The sequence below is a fragment of the Bombus pascuorum genome, chromosome 2 (genome assembly GCF_905332965.1).
Source record: "Bombus pascuorum chromosome 2, iyBomPasc1.1, whole genome shotgun sequence".
Classification (NCBI taxonomy): Eukaryota; Metazoa; Arthropoda; class Insecta; order Hymenoptera; family Apidae; genus Bombus; species Bombus pascuorum.
Window position 1 is genome coordinate 2655939 of NC_083489.1, and position 17645 is coordinate 2673583.

Genomic DNA, 17645 nt, shown 5'->3' on the forward strand with positions numbered 1-17645 from the left:
TTCTGTTATATGGAACACCGAATGTTTGGCACCATTTTGTACAATAAAAATTAATCCAAAATTATTCCAAACTTGGAAGACTCACTTAAAATTACTTTAGGATTGAAAAACTTTTCGGTCAGAGTTTTATATTTGATATATTTTTAGCATTCGTTTAGAGAGAGCTTCGTATTTAATATTCCTTTAATATTATAATCTGATTTAATACATTTTTAAATATTTCGCTCTAATATATTTTTTGGTTTAATAGTAATCTGACGTAACAATGTAGCAAAATATTTACCAATTGAGGACTACAAAGCAACAAACTGTATGTTCAACTCTCGGACGATAAGTATAAACCTATAACAAACTGGTTAAAAACACATCGCAATTAACACACAATTGTTATCTCAACACAAAAGCTAAAAGAAGACATTTGTTAAAAAGACATGATCGCTTCATTCGATTAAACAAAGAAGAATTTCTTCGATCCAAGCAACTCCACGCTGTTCATCCTGCTCTCTATAAACATCAAGCTAGTGAAAGCACACTTCTCGAACCTTCGTAGAACTGAATCTCGACGGGGACGCGGAGGACGCGTAGCTCTTTTCAACCAACGAGCTACGTTGTTGAACGCTGGCTGGCTGAGTTGTCGGTTGCTTCGAAGGAACAGGTGACACGAACGATTCCTTTTTCTGTTGCTGCTGTCGGCTATCGTAACTTTTGCTCTCGAAATATTCCGATCGACTTTCCTGATACGAAGTGCGTGACTCCGTGTGAGAGGTCATGGACGACGAAGATTCGTGCTTTCCGAAGCTTTTCTGCATCGATTGAATCGAACTTCTCTGCTGGAACGGCTCGTCGGTATCTGCCATGTATCCACTTTCCTGTTGGAACGTCTTCACTTTGAATTTCGGAGACTCTGGCTTCTTAGCGGGTGGACTTTTCGGCGTTGGACTCTTCGTGGTTGGTTGAACATAGATAGGAGGAGAGCCAGGCTTCAATTCAATCTGTGGTGGAGGCTGAACCACTTGATATTTCTGTTGTTGCTGTTTCATCTCTTTCTCTTGTTTCTTAAATGTCGTAGTCTTCTTACAAATTTTCTCTTGCTGTTCTTTGGTGATCACGGGTCTAGGTGGACCCACAGTTGCAGGAGGAACCTCGAATTTAGATGGGGGAAGTGGCTCAGGCTCGGTTGACCTTGGTCTAATCGGCTGCTTAGGCACTGGTGGCTGAACTCTTCGATAACGTGGCTCTTCGCTGTCGCTCTCGTATGGCCTCCATTTTGCTTTCATCAAACTGTCCATGTCCGATTCGTAATCACTTTCTTGAGTAAAGCTGCTTTTGATAAATTTCGTTGGAGTCGGCGGAGGTGGCACCTTTGGCGTTTTTATCGTAGATGGAGGAGAAGGTTTAAATGGAAACGGTTCTAGGATCTCTACTGGTGTTTGCGTCTTAGCTGGGATAGGAGGAGGAGTCATTCTAACGTCTTTAGGAGGCAACGCAGGTGGCTCTTCCTTTTTTGGAGCTGGAGGAAAAGTTCTGATTCCTCCAGGTGGAATTTTAGCTGGCTGATGCTCCAAAGACACCTCCAAGGACTTCTCTATCTTCTCGATCTTCTTCTCTTTGACCGTTGGCGCCGGAATATATCCGATTTCCGGAGGAGGACCTGGTTCCAGAATAATCTGATCTGTAGCTGGAGGAGTTGGTGTTACATGATACGGTTGGGCCACTGGCTTTTTCGCTGGTCCGACACTTCTGACGAGACTTGGAGCCTTCAGATCATCAGATCCTGTCCATTTCTTCGAATATGTCTCTTCCATCTTCTCCGATTTCTCTGACTTCTTCGTGTCGAATTCACTAGTGTATTTTTCGTACAAAGACTTCTCTTCCATTTTATTCACCACGTGATCCACTTTGATGGTTTCAGCGTTATAAATGATTGGTTGAATTTTAGGTGGAGACGGAGCTCTTTTCGACATCTTTTCCATCGATTCCTGTTTCGAGCTCCACGAACGTCTCTCTGTAGTGCTGGACGACTCCATACTAGTCTTTCTAATCCCACCGTCGATCTCTTCCACTTCCCTCTTAACCTCCTTTTGCGTACTCTTGAAATCCTCGCTAGGAGTCTGCCATTCATGTTTGAACTTCGTCTCTTCCTGAGGAGGCCAAGACTTTCTCGTAGAGTCAGCATATTTCTTCGCCCAAGATTTCTCCATAGCCAATCCATCGGCCGAAGGTTTAGGCGAAGTGGACCTAAGAATCTCCTGGTGACTCGATGCAGCTGACTGACACCTGTATTCTGACAAATCCGTAGACACGTGTGACCTAGTTTCCACATCAGACGATGATGACCAAGGCCTAGTCGGAGACGTTGTTCTGAACGAAGACACGTAATCCTTCTTCTCGTGAATATCCTTTCTGACGCACGGTTCTTCGATTACCTCTTTCTTCTCGAGCTCAAACGGAGGAGGTGGCATGGAAAAGGTTGGCGCCACTTTCGGAACTTCGCTAATCTTTGGAGAAGGTGTAGGGAAAATCTTCACACCGCCGATAGGCGCATCTATAGGAGACAGAGTTTTGTCGAAGGATTCTTGGAGCTGTTTAGCCTTGATGGACACGTCAGGGCGTTTTTTTTTTAATTCTTCGGGCTTCGGCATGTAACCGATCTCTGGAGGAGGCTCTGGTACCAATTTAAAACCCTCCATCAATATTTCAGAGCTTTCTGACTTGCTCTCCATTTTAGTTTCCATTTTGCTTTCCATCTTTGACATAGTTACAGATCCTTGAAGAGAAGATCCCGAGGACATTGTTTCTTCCACGACTGTCTTCTTGGTCTCTACCGGTGGTTTATAGGGTTCGTATGGGAAGTCGAACAGCTTGTTGTCCACTCCACGAGAAGCTGTACTACCCTGTTCTAATTTAGTGAATATCTCGTGGACTGCTTTCTTCGTAGTTTGAAGCTCCGCAGGCTTTGGTTCTGGTTTCTTCACTTCCTGGAAAGTAGTAGATCTTTCGTAATTTTTTGTTAACTTTCCAACCTTGACTTCGTGACCATCAGCGTCGTCGACTAATTTTATCATCTCTTTCGGACCTTTCGGAGTTGCCTCTGTTTCCTTCGTCATGGACTCGAAGAAACTCAACGCGTCTTTCTTGGCTATCGTCGAAGTTTCGATGTTCTCGTTTTCGATTTTCGTTTTCTCCTCGACCATTGTAGTTTTTGGCTCGAAGCCCTTCTTCTCTACTTCTTCGCGAATTACTTCTTTTATTACCGTTTTCTCTTCTTTCTTCGGTTCTACCGTGACGGTTGGTGTTTTGTGCTCTAGCTTCATGTGGAACTTATGTTCGGACTTCGATTGACTTTGGTGCGATTCGACGGTGGATGAAAACATTTCTGAACGACTCATACTGGATCCTGGTTCCTCGATCTTTTCTACCGTTCTGGTCGTCTCGGCCATTGACGCCGATGATACGATGGGAGTTGTCTTTAATGGTGGAATTGGTTGAATTTTCGTCGTTGTCACTTGTTCGCTTGTCGATTGTTTGCTAGAGGGAACCTCGCTCTTCTTTTCGTCGGACTAAATACGAATATAGGACTTTATGCTTTGTTTTCTTTGAAGAATTTTTTAATTTAGTATTGTAAGTCTCGTGAATGTTCTTATACTGGATTTTGTTAGTTTGCATCTTTAGTATATCCTAAGTCGATCCTAAATATATTAGACGATGTACAAAATTAGTTTAGGCGTTTAACCGATAAAGTATGAAAGTCTGATTTGCAAATGTTTTAGTGGAAAATTTCAATGTTAGAATAACTTTGATTCGGACACTTTTTATTAGAAAATTTTAATGAATTATTTTATATTGTAAGTTTGATCTTATGTTAAAAGATTTAATTTAGAAGTCATATTAAAATATCGAAATTAATGTTCTTATTGTTAAGGTTGATCTATGTGATTAATGATCGTAGAAAGAAATAATTACCTGAATGACTTTCTTGTCCTGCACGTTCTCATAGATGACAGTTTTATGGACCTCTACCATGGTGTCTGGTGTTGGCTCGAAGACAGCAAAATCGGCTATACTTTGAGCTTCTCCACCGGCATTCGTTGCTCGAACCATGTATTTTCCAGCGTGCTCTTTTTCAGCTGAAATACATTTTATTATACTTGCAATGAATGTCACGAAGAGCAACTTGAAAACAATACTTTTATGAATTGTCGATTAACTAAGCGAATGTTCAACACCCTGTACCTTTATCGATGAGTAGCATGTAACAATTTCCTTGCTGCTTGATCCTCAATTGCGGTGGACGTTCTTTGATAGGAACATCGTCCTTGAACCAAGTAACTGTAGGTTCTGGTGTTCCCGTGACTTCTACCTCCATATTCACACGGTCTCCGCGTTTCACAACCTGAGCTTGCAATCTTCTGCCAAACACCGGTGGGAATATTGTTTCTGAAATTCATTAGAGTCGTGTGAAATTTCATTAAAGATAGACGCTAAGAATGAAATTAAATTGAAAGAAATGGAAATCAGGAATTAGAGATTAACCGCGAAATTTGTATCAGGCCACTCAATCGTAGGAAACTTGCTATTATTCTAAATTCTCCGTTTCAATTTTCGAAACTAATAAAAAGAAAGATGTTAATATATAGAATTTTTTTAATCAATAAATTATCACGTACTTTTCACAACAAGATCGGCAGTGCTACTAGCAGAACCGACTTCGTTGCTCGCCGTGCAAGTGTATCGTCCCGCGTCCTTAACATTTACGTTCTTCAGTTCCAAACGAACGTGATTATGCGCGTACGTGATCGTCATTCCGTCCTTCGTTTTCAATTCCTGTCCGTTCTTCGACCAGCTGATAAATGGCTGGGGGAACCCTGTACAAGATTTACGAAGCAATTACAAAGGGTAAACGAACGATGAAATAAAATTAATTTATCGCTAGACGGTGCTGTGAAATACAACTTTGGCAAGAGAACAATCGGATTTTCTACATAATATAAAATATATTAAGAAGCGTAATAATCTCAAGTTTCGACGAGAGGAAAATATTCTGCATGCCAAAGTAAAGTATCAAACGTTTTGTTGCACTTCATTCCTATGATATGTCAAAAATTTAACGAGTTTCATTTTGTCATCGATGAATCCTTCCAAATCGTTAAAGACACGCTAATAATTACACGTTACGACGAAAGAAAAGCATTCTGCTTGGCAAAATCAATCGATAAACATTTTATTGTACTTCAAACACAGGATAATAATATTCTGTAAATTAATATCTTGAGAGATGATATTTATCTTACCATCGATGATTCCTTCGAGGATAATATCAGTACCCTGATCCACGATCATCCCCGTGATTGGTGAAACGAATCTCGGAGCTGTACATTTTCTGCTTGGCTTCGACATTTGTGCAGATTTGACGTCTCGTTTGATTCCTTCCTCGTCTTGGGAAACCACTACGGTTTTCTCTTGACGAATCTCGCCTGGCTGGTCTTGAATAATCTTTTCGTGTTCTTCTACTTTGTAGCACTGTAAAAAAGAAGATCCAATGCGATTAATTCCTTTTGTCAAAAAGATTCACGCCTTTGCATTACTATTTTTATTTTATCCTATCCCAAATTCTGCCTTTTACACGCACATAACCGAATAATATCTACATATAGAAATTAATAATGAGAAGAATAGAGCTATTTCTTGACTTCTCTTTCTTTTTACTGTCGTCTTTCATTTCTAAATGTTATATACAAAATTCCATTAATCTACGTTAAGAAAAATTAATTAATTCGTCGTTCTACTTGTCTTAATATTTTGAATTTCACATATCCAAGAATTCTCTACTTTTAAAACAATGACAGATTAGGATTATTTTTATACACATATATTTATCGTATTGAATTTGTTTACCCTCGTATTGACTAGAATTAAATATCAATTTCATTTCCAATTAGGAAATTTTCTGACTGATTAAAAAACATCTTCCAACATGTTGAGTCTGTTCAAACTTCTCTCACTATCAAATTCATGTAATCTCGAAATCATTCACGAGCTTTGGTTTACATTCTTCAACTAGTCTAAAGTATCGATTAAACTGTAGAATTAACAAACCTGCACAACAGGAGGTGCCCCATTCTCCGAGGACGACTGTTCCGTACTATGAATGGTAGTCTTCACGCTAACGCTGCTGGGTTCCTGTCCAGATTTTGTCAAGGTCGAGGACGTCGTCGATGAGATGTACTCTTTCTTCGTGGTCGTGTGTGTGGTGGAAGATTCCGTGATCGTTTGTGACATCTTGGTCAATACTTGACTCTCGCTTCCACCCTCGGACTTCTCCGAAGAGAAGTGTTTGTCGCTGCTGCTTGCTGCATGCATTTCGTCGGCGGGCAATCTTTCGACTAGTTCGAGTATTCTTTTCTCTGCAACCGCCCCCTCAGTCTTCTTCGCTTCTTCCCCTATCCAGCCACCTAACGAAGATGATTAATTTAGATATCAATAGATCGTCGTGTGCTTCTTTTTCTTTTTTTGGCTCTCGGTTAAGATTTGCACGGTTCGTCAGGTCTTTGTAATCCGGAAAAGGAAACCGGGGGCTAATAAATGGGGATGGAATTTTGTAGTAAGTTTGTTATATCGCTCGCATTACGACGAGACACGTATGACGAGAAAAATAGAATATACGTCATACTTTGTCATACGATTAATTTCTGACAAACTGATATTGAGTTGATTAGAATTTTTATAAAATTAATAAGTGTATTATTGGCTTTTCTAACAGGTTTCCTTTTCTATTGGATCAAGGTACGAAATAATTATGTAAATTATACTTGTAATTATGTAAAACTATGAAGAAATCTTTTCTCCTTTATATTTTTGTATTTACTGTTATATTCTTCCATGATTAAGCGGTATAATAATAAACTGTTTCTGTAAAAGCTGAATCAAGATACGAAATACTTGTAATTATGTAAAAATATGAAGAAATCTCTTCTGCTTTATATTTTTGTATTTACTGTTGTATTCTTCCATGATTAAGCGGTATAATAATAAACTGCTTCTGTAAAAGCTGGATCAAGGTACAAAATACTTGTAATTATGTAATTATATATATGAAGAAATCTCTTCTCCTTTATACTTTTACATTTACTGTTGTATTCTTCCATGATTAAGCAGTATAATAATAAACTGTTTAAAATAATAAACTGTAAAAGCTGAATCAAGATAGGAAATACTTGTAATTATGTAATTATATATATGAAGAAATCTCTTCTCCTTTATATTTTTGCATTTACTGTTGTATTCTACCATGATTAATCAGTATAATAATAAACTGTAAAAGCTGAATTAAGATAGGAAATACTTGTAATTATGTAATTATATATATGAAGAAATCTCTTCTCCTTTATATTTTTGTTTTTACTGTTGTATTCTTCCATGATTAAGCGGTATAATAATAAACTGTTTCTGTAAAAGCTGTAGAATTTCAGGCCCATTGTATATAGTAACACTGATATTATTCAGCAAGGCGAAGTTGCGTCACATGTTACAAAATCACGCAATTCGTAGCAGAAATATTTAAGGTGACAAAGCTTAAGCTTATTGCATCTTTGTTTGCTAAGTTGACTTGGTAAGTGATATTATTATCCGTGATATACAACAATTGTCAAACAGCTATTATACATACATTATTTTATATTGATATTATAATTATCATTATCATATAACTATGAATACGAGTAAACGTAAATGTGTTTGTAAAAAAGTAACGCATAATGTATTTGTAAATGAGTCAATTAACAATGGCAATTTTAATTTTGATTCAACAAAGAAAAAAATGCCTTTTGTTCTTAAAAGAAGTAGATGTAACATGAATAATATTTCTGACACTGACCAGTCAAGTTAATCATCACGAATATGACTTTGAACTCTTACATCGTCGTTGTACAGGAAATCAGGCGAAAATAATTTAGGCACAAAGTGAACACAAGCCATGAAGAAGTTTGAAATATAAGGCAGGTGTCACTGAAAGATGCCCCGAATTTCATTCACATTTTCTCATCACACTAAACTCCGGATAACTTGGCATCGAAGGAAGGCACGCATACCAAATATAATTTCACTCGACAAAATGGAGCACACTTTTAATAAAAATAAATCGCACGCAAAATACTCGCTGTAGGTAAACAAAAACAAAATTCGCGACAAATACACTACTCTATTAAATCCTTCGAAATTATAGCGAAAAGGAATAATCTAAACTACGAAATAATAATTTTATATAATTCAACAAAAATCTACCATTTTTCTAAATCGTTCAATCTCGTTGTCTTATCGAACTATTATACTTTGACGATCGACTCGCATCGATCTATTCTGCGCGAACTCTTCAAACTCTTCAACAGCTAAAAGTGTGATATTAAATTGTAAAATATTAATTAGCTTCTATAATAAATAAATATTGAACAGACACTGAATTTCTATAGACTTTGCAACTTTGTTTTCTCCTGCTAGAGCATCGCCAGAAGGTGGACATTTACGAAAATTCGTATTTTTGTAAATGTAATATAATATATAATATATAAATTTGTAATATATAAATTTACAAAATGGCACTTAGGCAGAAAAATACTTTATCCGTGAAATATTGCAAAGGATAAATGTTTCATATGTTTCTTCGTATTACGCGTGTACTGTGCATTTTTGTATCTTGAAATTTCTCGTAGGTGCATGAAATTCCGCAGGCTATTCAGAAATCAAGAGTTTGATCGTCGATCAACATCGATCTGTTCCCTTGAATCACGAATGTATTAATAGCTAGCCAGTTAAATCGATGCCACGCTAGAATCGGATCATCGTATCCGGAATTGGAATCCGCGGGAATGGCGTAACCGTTTTGCAGCAATTCCGCATTTACTCGACTCTCGAAGGCAACCGGAAACGGAACTCGAGGACCGCCGATGTCGTTAAACAATGAAAAAGGAAATTAATCTTATCGCGAGATCGAGACGAACTGAACCGTATTCTACGTTATTTTAGAAATTTCGCACCTTTCTTTATTTCGAAAGACAGAACAGAGGTTTAACTGTTAAATAAACAGGAGAAGCTTCAAGGAATTTTAAACGAATTGTACGTTCCACGAGAGTCACGAAAAATAATAGAACGAAAATTTTTCCTGTCTAACAATTTCTATTAAAAGACGACTGGTTTCGAAACGAGTGATTTTTTGCTAATTAATTCCTTGGCTCTGTAACATCGAACTATATTTGTCGTATGGATTATGGTTCCAATTTAGGAGAAGTATTAGGTTGTCCGAAAAGTTTCTTTCGTTTCATAAGGTGATAATAATTTCTGTTTTATATTATTTTATTGAATTAGGTATGATCCACTTCGTTCTATTTCTATTATTATGTTCGTGCATGATTCAATAAACTAATATAAAACAAAAAGTATTGTGCGTCTATTATTTCTTTATAACGAAAGAAACATTTCTGACAACCTAATAAATTAATTTCATAACAGAGTTTGGTATAAACTTCAATTCTAGTTTGAATCTTAACTTTCTGGTCTATCAAATTGGGAATTCTACTCGCTGCAAATTATGTAAAATTTATTGATATTTGGCATTCTACGCAGTTACACGTTGTAACAGAAAATATTTACCTCTAATTTAAGTAGTTTACTAAAAAATTCTAGTTGTTATACTCGATCGATAGAAGTTTCGTATTAATTAAAAAATTTATGCATGATTCAAAATACATGCCATCTTCTGATAGACACTACGTATACATCCATCTATGGATAAGCGCGTATAAATTTTCACTGATGTAAGTAGTTTACTGAAAAATTCTAGTTATTATACTCGATCGATAGAAGTTTCGTATTAATTACAAAACTTTATGCATGATTCAAAATACATTCAATTTTCCGATGAACATTACGTATACATCCATCTATGGATAAGCGCGTATAAATTTTCACTGATGTAAGTAGTTTACTAAAAAATTCTAGTTGTTGTACTCGATCGATAGAAGTTTCGTATTAATTACAAAAATTTATGCATGATTCAAAATACATGCCATCTTCTGATAAATACTACGTATACATACATCTATGGATAAGTGCGTATAAATTTTCACTGATGTAAGTAGTTCACTAAAAAATTTTAGTTGTTGTACTCGATCGATGGAAGTTTCGTATTAATTACAAAAATTTATGCATGATTCAAAATACATGCAATCTTCTGATAAATATTACGTATACATCCATCTATGGATAAGTGCGTATAAATTTTCACTGATGTAAGTAGTTTACTGAAAATTTCTAGTTGTTATACTCGATCGATAGAAGTTTCGTATTAATTACAAAAATTTATGCATGATTCAAAATACATGCAATCTTCTGATAAATACTATGTATACATACATCTATGGTTAAGTGCGTGTAAATTTTGTTAATATGCGATTTATATTCTTAAGTTATTGATTAGCTATATGGTCTCGATTTTGAGATCGTAAAAAGAAATTTAGATAAACTTCACAAACGTAGATCATCATCCTGAAATGAGAATTTTTCTTGAAACAAATACGCAATATTTTGAAAATGTATTTCGATGAAATATATGATTAATTAATACAGATTAAATCGATTGAATGTCAATAAAAATCTGTTAATTGGTTAAACGTACTCAGTGACGAAACTACAACTACCAAAGGATTCCATTTCATTGTTTCCAATATATCTCGCTCTTCACCTGAAGATCTCATAAACTTCAGGTTTCAAGCTAATCAAAAGAAGTTTGTAGGTTGGCGAGAAACCAAGATACGATACGCTCGAACCGAAAATTCATCCCGACCGACATATCTGGATCGCGAGAATTCGGCCCCAGTCGTCCTGAATTCACTCGCAAATCACGAAACATCCGTTCGGATGTTGGCTCCAGTAAAATCACACCGCGGCTGTTATTTACAGAGAATCAAGCTCCTCTTTTCCTTTCCTTTTTTTTCTTCATGGGAAGTTGGTTACACGATTTACGAATTTTATGGTTTGCTGAAAGGCCGTAAAAGTTAACTTTGGACGTTGTATCGTGGCTTCGATGGATTGGAAAGCCCTTCGAACGACTAAGAAAACAGTATGCCCACGATCAACGACGAAAATAGTAACGTTCACCTAGCGCCGGGTAAATCGATCATTGGCACGGGATTTATTAAGTCGAGCGTGAGATTTGAAATGATATCGGGAATTATAATGATCCCTTTTAAAATAGATACAACGGCGAGAAACTGTGTCGTAGCGAATTTCATTTGCAAGTTGTTTTCGGGATTTCAAATAATTCAGGATGATGGGGACGAATAGAAAAATTTAATGGAATTTTGAGAAGTATTTAATTAATTCATAGATTTATAACGTACTTCTCGTAGGAATTATTTTACAAAGTTGGAATTTTACAAAAGAAGGAATTGCACGAGATATCGAAGAGACGTTGTAAGATATCTTTAGAAGATAAATTATTGCTTTAACCCTTTGCACTCGGAATTTATTTTTCGTTAGCAGCAGCTGTCAACGCTTTTGAGTGTTTTATTTGAAATTTACTTTAACTAAAAAATAAGCCAATTTAAATAAATAAAGGAAGAAGGAAATTCACTTAAATAGCACTTTAATATAAATGGCACTTAAATATTCACTTTAATAGTTTTATTCACACTATTGTTGTATTTTGTAATTTTTAAGTGTATGATATATCTTGAAACAGTTTCCAGGATGCAATCCTCGTTTTCTTTCGCACGTTTCACAAAAAAAAAAAAAGGTGGACACGAAAGAACGTCGTGTGAGACTCGACAAAGGAACTCCTGAGATAAAAATTGATGTCGAGTCACACTCGACATAGAAGTGCAAAGGGTTAATCTAATAAAACATATTTACGAATACGTGGGCTGGTCTCGTATAGTACGATTTTGAAAAATAAGAATACCTGTACAACGTGATCCATCGAAATTTCATTCGAAGATACGATTTACTGTCAGAAATTTTGATTATGACCACATAAATTCTGCCGTCGTTTCATCATACTGCCATCCGAAGGAAATTTATTTTTATCAAACAGCTGTCTCCTGTGTCACGTTATCCGTAGATACTCGAATCATCTACCACGAAATATGTTAACAACGTGTCAAAACAACGTTCTGTAACCTCTTCTAATCAGATTCTGCATATTTCAATATCTCGCTAACTATAATTTAATTTACAATTTGCTACTATGGGATAAAATGAATGTGCCAGATCTTGATGTATGGAATGTCTAATTTTATCGATTTTCTAATCTGCTCCTTTTTCATCAAATATTTTTATTCTGACAGAGAATGTTATATGAAATATTATTTATATTAAAACTCTCTCTTTTAGACGACTAATTTTCTAACTTCTGCTCGTATGAACACGTCTTTCTTAAGATTCAATGAATTTCGTTCAATTCGATAAAAATTAAAATCTCAAACACGCGTGTCTACACACAAGACAACAATCGAACTGTCGCTTCGCACACAACAAGCCTCGAATAATTTATATTAATTAAATTATATTACTAAAATTCTATTAGAAGACTGCGGAATTTTATGCCTTTGTGATAGGTTTGAGGATGAAGAGGTTCACAAAACGATTCGTACAATAAAAATTCACGTAATAGGCCAGAGTATGAAACGTTAGGTACATAAAAATATGCAAATATCGAGAATGGATTAACGATTATAATATTTAGCAAGTGAAACAAGCATCTGCTCATGCTTCGTGCTTTAGTTACGCTCTCAAAAATACGAATTTGCATAAATATCTACAGTCTACTTATTACTCGTGTTACCTGGAATATAGGTTTCAGAGCGTCGATCGATTTCGTGTCGATTTATGGGTCAGTCGATGGCGTTTCGTGGTGGAATCGAAGAGAGCGACACTAGGTAGGAGCGAGGCTCCCCGAAGAAGACGCGCTCGAATTCCCTGGGTTAGCGACTCTGGACTAGGCTACGTGCCGGGTATTCGTGCCGACAAAAATAACGTGCTTTCTGCGTGTGTGCACCGGCCGAAAGAGAGAAGGAGCGAGGGAGAGCATCTCCTCTGGCCATCGCGACACACGGAACAAGATTGCGAGAATACGGAAATCACGGAACTGACCTGTCCTCGGGGATGGACCTCGTCTAATTAATAATAGTGAGTTAGTGTCGTTAGTTATCAAACGTTCGAAGGGAAATTGAAATGATCGACGAGCTTTAAGAGGAGGTTTAATTTATCGTAGTTGGAATCTTACAAATGAAACGAAATTTTTGTTATTAGGAATTTTTCTCGTTATCTTCCTTTGTGCTTTTTATTATTTTTTTGCTTTGTTAATGGAACAGTAGATTTAGGTCTACTGTAATTTTGTATCGTTCTATTTGTTTCAGTTCATGATTTTTATTCAGTTTGCAATTTTTATTTCGTTTGTCATTTTTATTTGGCGTCTGAGTTTTAGGAAACGAATTGTCTTGGAATAATATTAATAATCACGAATAGTGAAGAATAAAAAGTGAAATGTTTGATGAATCGATATTCTGGAGGATAAAGTGACGATAGGATCATAAAAAATGAAAAACGAAATGTCCTTTTATAATTAGACTTCTTCACTCTTGTCTTTTGTTATAAAATATTTTCGATCGAATGGTAAAGAATGAAAAGTGAAATGTTTGATGAGTTGATTTTCTGGAGGACGAATTGTCGATAGGATCACGAAAAGTGAAAAACAAAATGTCCTTTTATAATTAGACTTCTTCACTCTTGTCTTTTGTTATAAAATATTTTCTATCGAATGGTGAAGGATGAAAAGTGAAATGTTTAATGAATCGATTTTCTGGAGGACGAAATGTCGATAGGATCACGAAAAGTGAAAAGTGAAATGTCCTTTTATAATTAGACTTCTTCACTCTTGTCTTTTGTTATAAAATATTTTCGATCGAATGGTGAAGGATGAAAAGTGAAATTTTTGATGAATCGATTTTCTAGAGGATAAAGTGTCGATAGGATCATAAAAAATGAAAAACGAAATGTTCTTTTATAATTAGACTTCTTCACTCGTCCTATTGTTTTTTGTTATAAAGTATTGGAGAAAGAATGTTGCTCGCCAATGGGTGTGATAGTTTCTCTATTGTATTTACATCGTTGAAATAGCGTTGAATTTATGATTATGGTTTCTTTATAACCCTGAATCATACTGAATCATAATGATTTATTTTGGAACTTCGATACGTTAGGCGTATAATATTAGTAGTTTGCTGGTTACGTTGTTACTAATTCTGTAACGTCGACTGTTTAGATTTCACGTATGTGATCTTAATCTGTAAGTACAGCTTTCTCAATGTTAAGGGTACAATTTCACCTAGCGTTTCTCTTAAATGATCAATAAAAAGAGGAAACAAAAATATATGTACTTGCATAAAACTATAACAAAGATCATAACAATCAATGAACATACTGCACAATCACTGTACTAGAAAAGCAACGCACGTATATAGAAGTCTTATTTAACACGTATTACATCACTAATCTGCATACATACAACCAATCTACTATATTTACAGTTGTGTGCAAAGGTTCTCTACCAGATAGATCTTTCACTTTACTCTCTTGTGGAAGATATCTAAACGAATTTGAACTAACACTGAGCATAAGGATATGACAAGAGAAAGAAAAATAATTCTAAATGAATACATACTTTTTTAATATTACTCAGAAAAATTCCTACAATAAAATAAATATTTTTCATACATTTTCTATGTAATAGCATTTAATCCTACAATTTTATTTAATATTAATCAGAATATCGCTTTTGGAATATAAAGCGAAAGATCTATCTGACCGGAAACCATTGCTCACCGCTGTGAAACAAACACTTCTAGAGATCACATCCACTCTATTATCGACAGTATCACCATAAAACTACTCGTTGAAATCGTTATTCTTCTTTACGTTCGATGATTCACGATTCAAAGAAATTTATCGTTTAGTCAAAATTAATAAATACCTGATTTTTTACGGGCAATTTCTATAAAATGCGAAACATACGTTAGAAAATGAGTATTGAAGCGAACGATCGACTAGACGAATGTTTCTACGTGGATCGTAATACAGTGTACAGGTGGGCGTAGAAACGTCAGATTTAATTGCGCGGCATGTGCACCGACCTAATATTAGTCGTGACTCAAAGTGACTTTTCGTCGGTGAAAGAAGAGAAAAGAGTTTGTTTAGTCGCCCTGGTTAAAAATAAGACCCCTCCCTTCTATATTACAGCCGAGTTCGGGGTAATGGATCATGGGATATCGCCTGTTCACGAATATCCCCGTCAAAAAGAATTTACACGACGCCAAAACGGAAAGAGATATTTATCGTTGGGATGAATGTTAATAAAAGATTCAAATTACGACCACTTACTATCATTTTAATAAAAATAGCTGATTTCACCGTGTTTATGGGAAAATGTAGGGCAGATTTTAAGGGGAAAAAAGGAGAGCGGTAGAAAATAAGTGAAAATTCAGGAGAAGACAGTGTAGAAATTTATAAATGAAGAAATTTCATTGTAAAGGCGACAAAAATGTGGAATTTGATAAAAGCGTTAAAAATCCATAGAAACCACGAATAAATCATTTTTATGCGAAATTATCGTTACGAAAATTGTTTGAATGAAACTAATATAAGTTCGAACAAAAACAGGAAAATTCAAAAGGATGCACAAATAGCAAAATCCATGGAAACCGATGAAAAAGCAAACAACCCTTTCCCAGTACAAAAGTACAATTACGACAAAAGTAAAACGTACCAGAGGGAGGGTAAACAAATACGAAGATTTAATAAGGAGAAGAAAAAATAAAATATTCAGTAAAATCAACGAAATTGAATAGAAAAAATAAACAACCCTCTCATTGTCTATACAAAAAGCACAATTGTAACAGGACCAAAAATAGAAAAATAGAAAATTGGAACAAACTTTAGAAATACACAAATAAGAAATTTATGTAAAAATTTAGGATACAAGAGATAAAATTTGATAAAAATAACAAAACGTCAATAGAAAAGTGAAATATATTCGAACACGATATTTAAACGAATACCTCACAGCGAAGGTAAGTGAAAATTGCGCGGGCTCAGCGTTGCAACGAAACAACCAAAACTTCAAGACGCTGGCAAACGGGTGGTCGCGTGATTTTTCTCGCGAAAACCAACGAGAACGAACGGTGTCGAATTTCAGAGAGCCCGTTGCTGTCGCAACATCCCGCTGCTACGTATCATGATCTTTTATCCATTCGTATCTTTCGTTCGTTGCGACATTTCGCTTTTCCGGTGATACTGTTTTTCTATGTGGAAGCTGCTGTGTATCGGCTACCTGGTGAATGAAGCTGCCATTCGGCTTGCATAGACGCGTATTAATAACTCGTGACACCGTTGCCGGTTTCGACGATATTTTGGCTACGCGCGAACTAATTTACTGAAACGCGGTTGGCAATAAAAATCGCTTCGTTTCCGAAAGATCGACATCGCCTAGAATTAACCGTGAATATTCCACGCTGTTCGACGTTGCGGAATTCGTTTTCGTTTAAAATCGAGCAGCGACGAAAACATACGAGAGACGAATATTTTTATTTTCGAAGACTAAATACATTAAGAGCAACGATGTAGTAGTTTGTATCCAATGATGAACGAGTTCATTGATGTTCACGTGTAAGAAAGTCATAAACGGTAAGATAAATACGAGTACTTGTCTCGTTGTTACTGTAACGAGTACAGAAAATTGTGTGATAAAAGTTTAAGAGAAGTGCAAGATTATAATTTAGGAAGATAGCGTGGAAAATATTTAGCGCAAATAGCAGAATAAAAGAAATTTGACACGACGAAATGGTTAAAGATGTAACGATTATAATTTAGGAAGATAGCGTGGAAAATATTTAGCGCAAATAGCAGAATAAAAGAAATTTGACACGACGAAATGGTTAAAGATGTAACGATTATAATTTAGGAAAATAGCGTAGGAAATATTTAGCGCAAATAGCAGAATAAAAGAAATTCGACACGACGAAATGGTTAAAGATGTAAAATATAATAAGATTGATAATAATTTGATGGATACAAAATGAAAAATTATTCCATTAAAAATTTACTATGTTATACTGGAAAACGTTATGTCGATTTAAAAAAAGAAGAATTTAAGCGGGGAATAGAGTGTACAAGTTATAGATGCGTTTAGCAAACGTTGTGTTATAAACATATATATTATAACGTTATAGATAGCAGTAGTATAATAGTAGTTGCGAATGATAAAATGATACACATTCTTTTCTTTTGTTCCTGACGAGGGATACGTTTGTTTAAGAAGCGTTAAGGTCAGATTTAATTGCTTACCAATATCTAGACGAGCGCTGCAAATCGCCTTGCCAGCAGCGTTCTCCGCCACGCAGGAAATCGTACCAACATGCGTGCTTCCGGTCTCTGGAATCGTCAACACCTGTCGATCACCGCTGACCGACACCAAGAAGTCCTTGCCATGAACAGGACGATCGTTAAATAGCCATTGAATCTGAAAGTCACCACATCAACTCGCTTAATTATATTTTATTTCTCGAAATCTATCGATCCGTTGCTTAAAAGTCTCATCCCTT

General features: G+C 35.7%; 1 protein-coding gene across 1 annotated transcript in view; it reads right to left on the reverse strand.

Moving 5' to 3' along the window:
- Positions 1 to 17645, reverse strand: part of LOC132904734 (titin) — a 239841-nt gene that overhangs the window by 166231 nt on the left and 55965 nt on the right. The window contains exons 28-34 of the mRNA XM_060955452.1: positions 17389 to 17563; positions 6097 to 6452; positions 5292 to 5520; positions 4668 to 4865; positions 4234 to 4437; positions 3964 to 4127; positions 543 to 3560 (exon numbers count right to left, since the gene is read on the reverse strand). Coding sequence (XP_060811435.1) covers positions 543 to 3560; positions 3964 to 4127; positions 4234 to 4437; positions 4668 to 4865; positions 5292 to 5520; positions 6097 to 6452; positions 17389 to 17563 — 4344 coding nt within the window. The remainder of the gene's footprint in view (positions 1 to 542; positions 3561 to 3963; positions 4128 to 4233; positions 4438 to 4667; positions 4866 to 5291; positions 5521 to 6096; positions 6453 to 17388; positions 17564 to 17645) is intronic.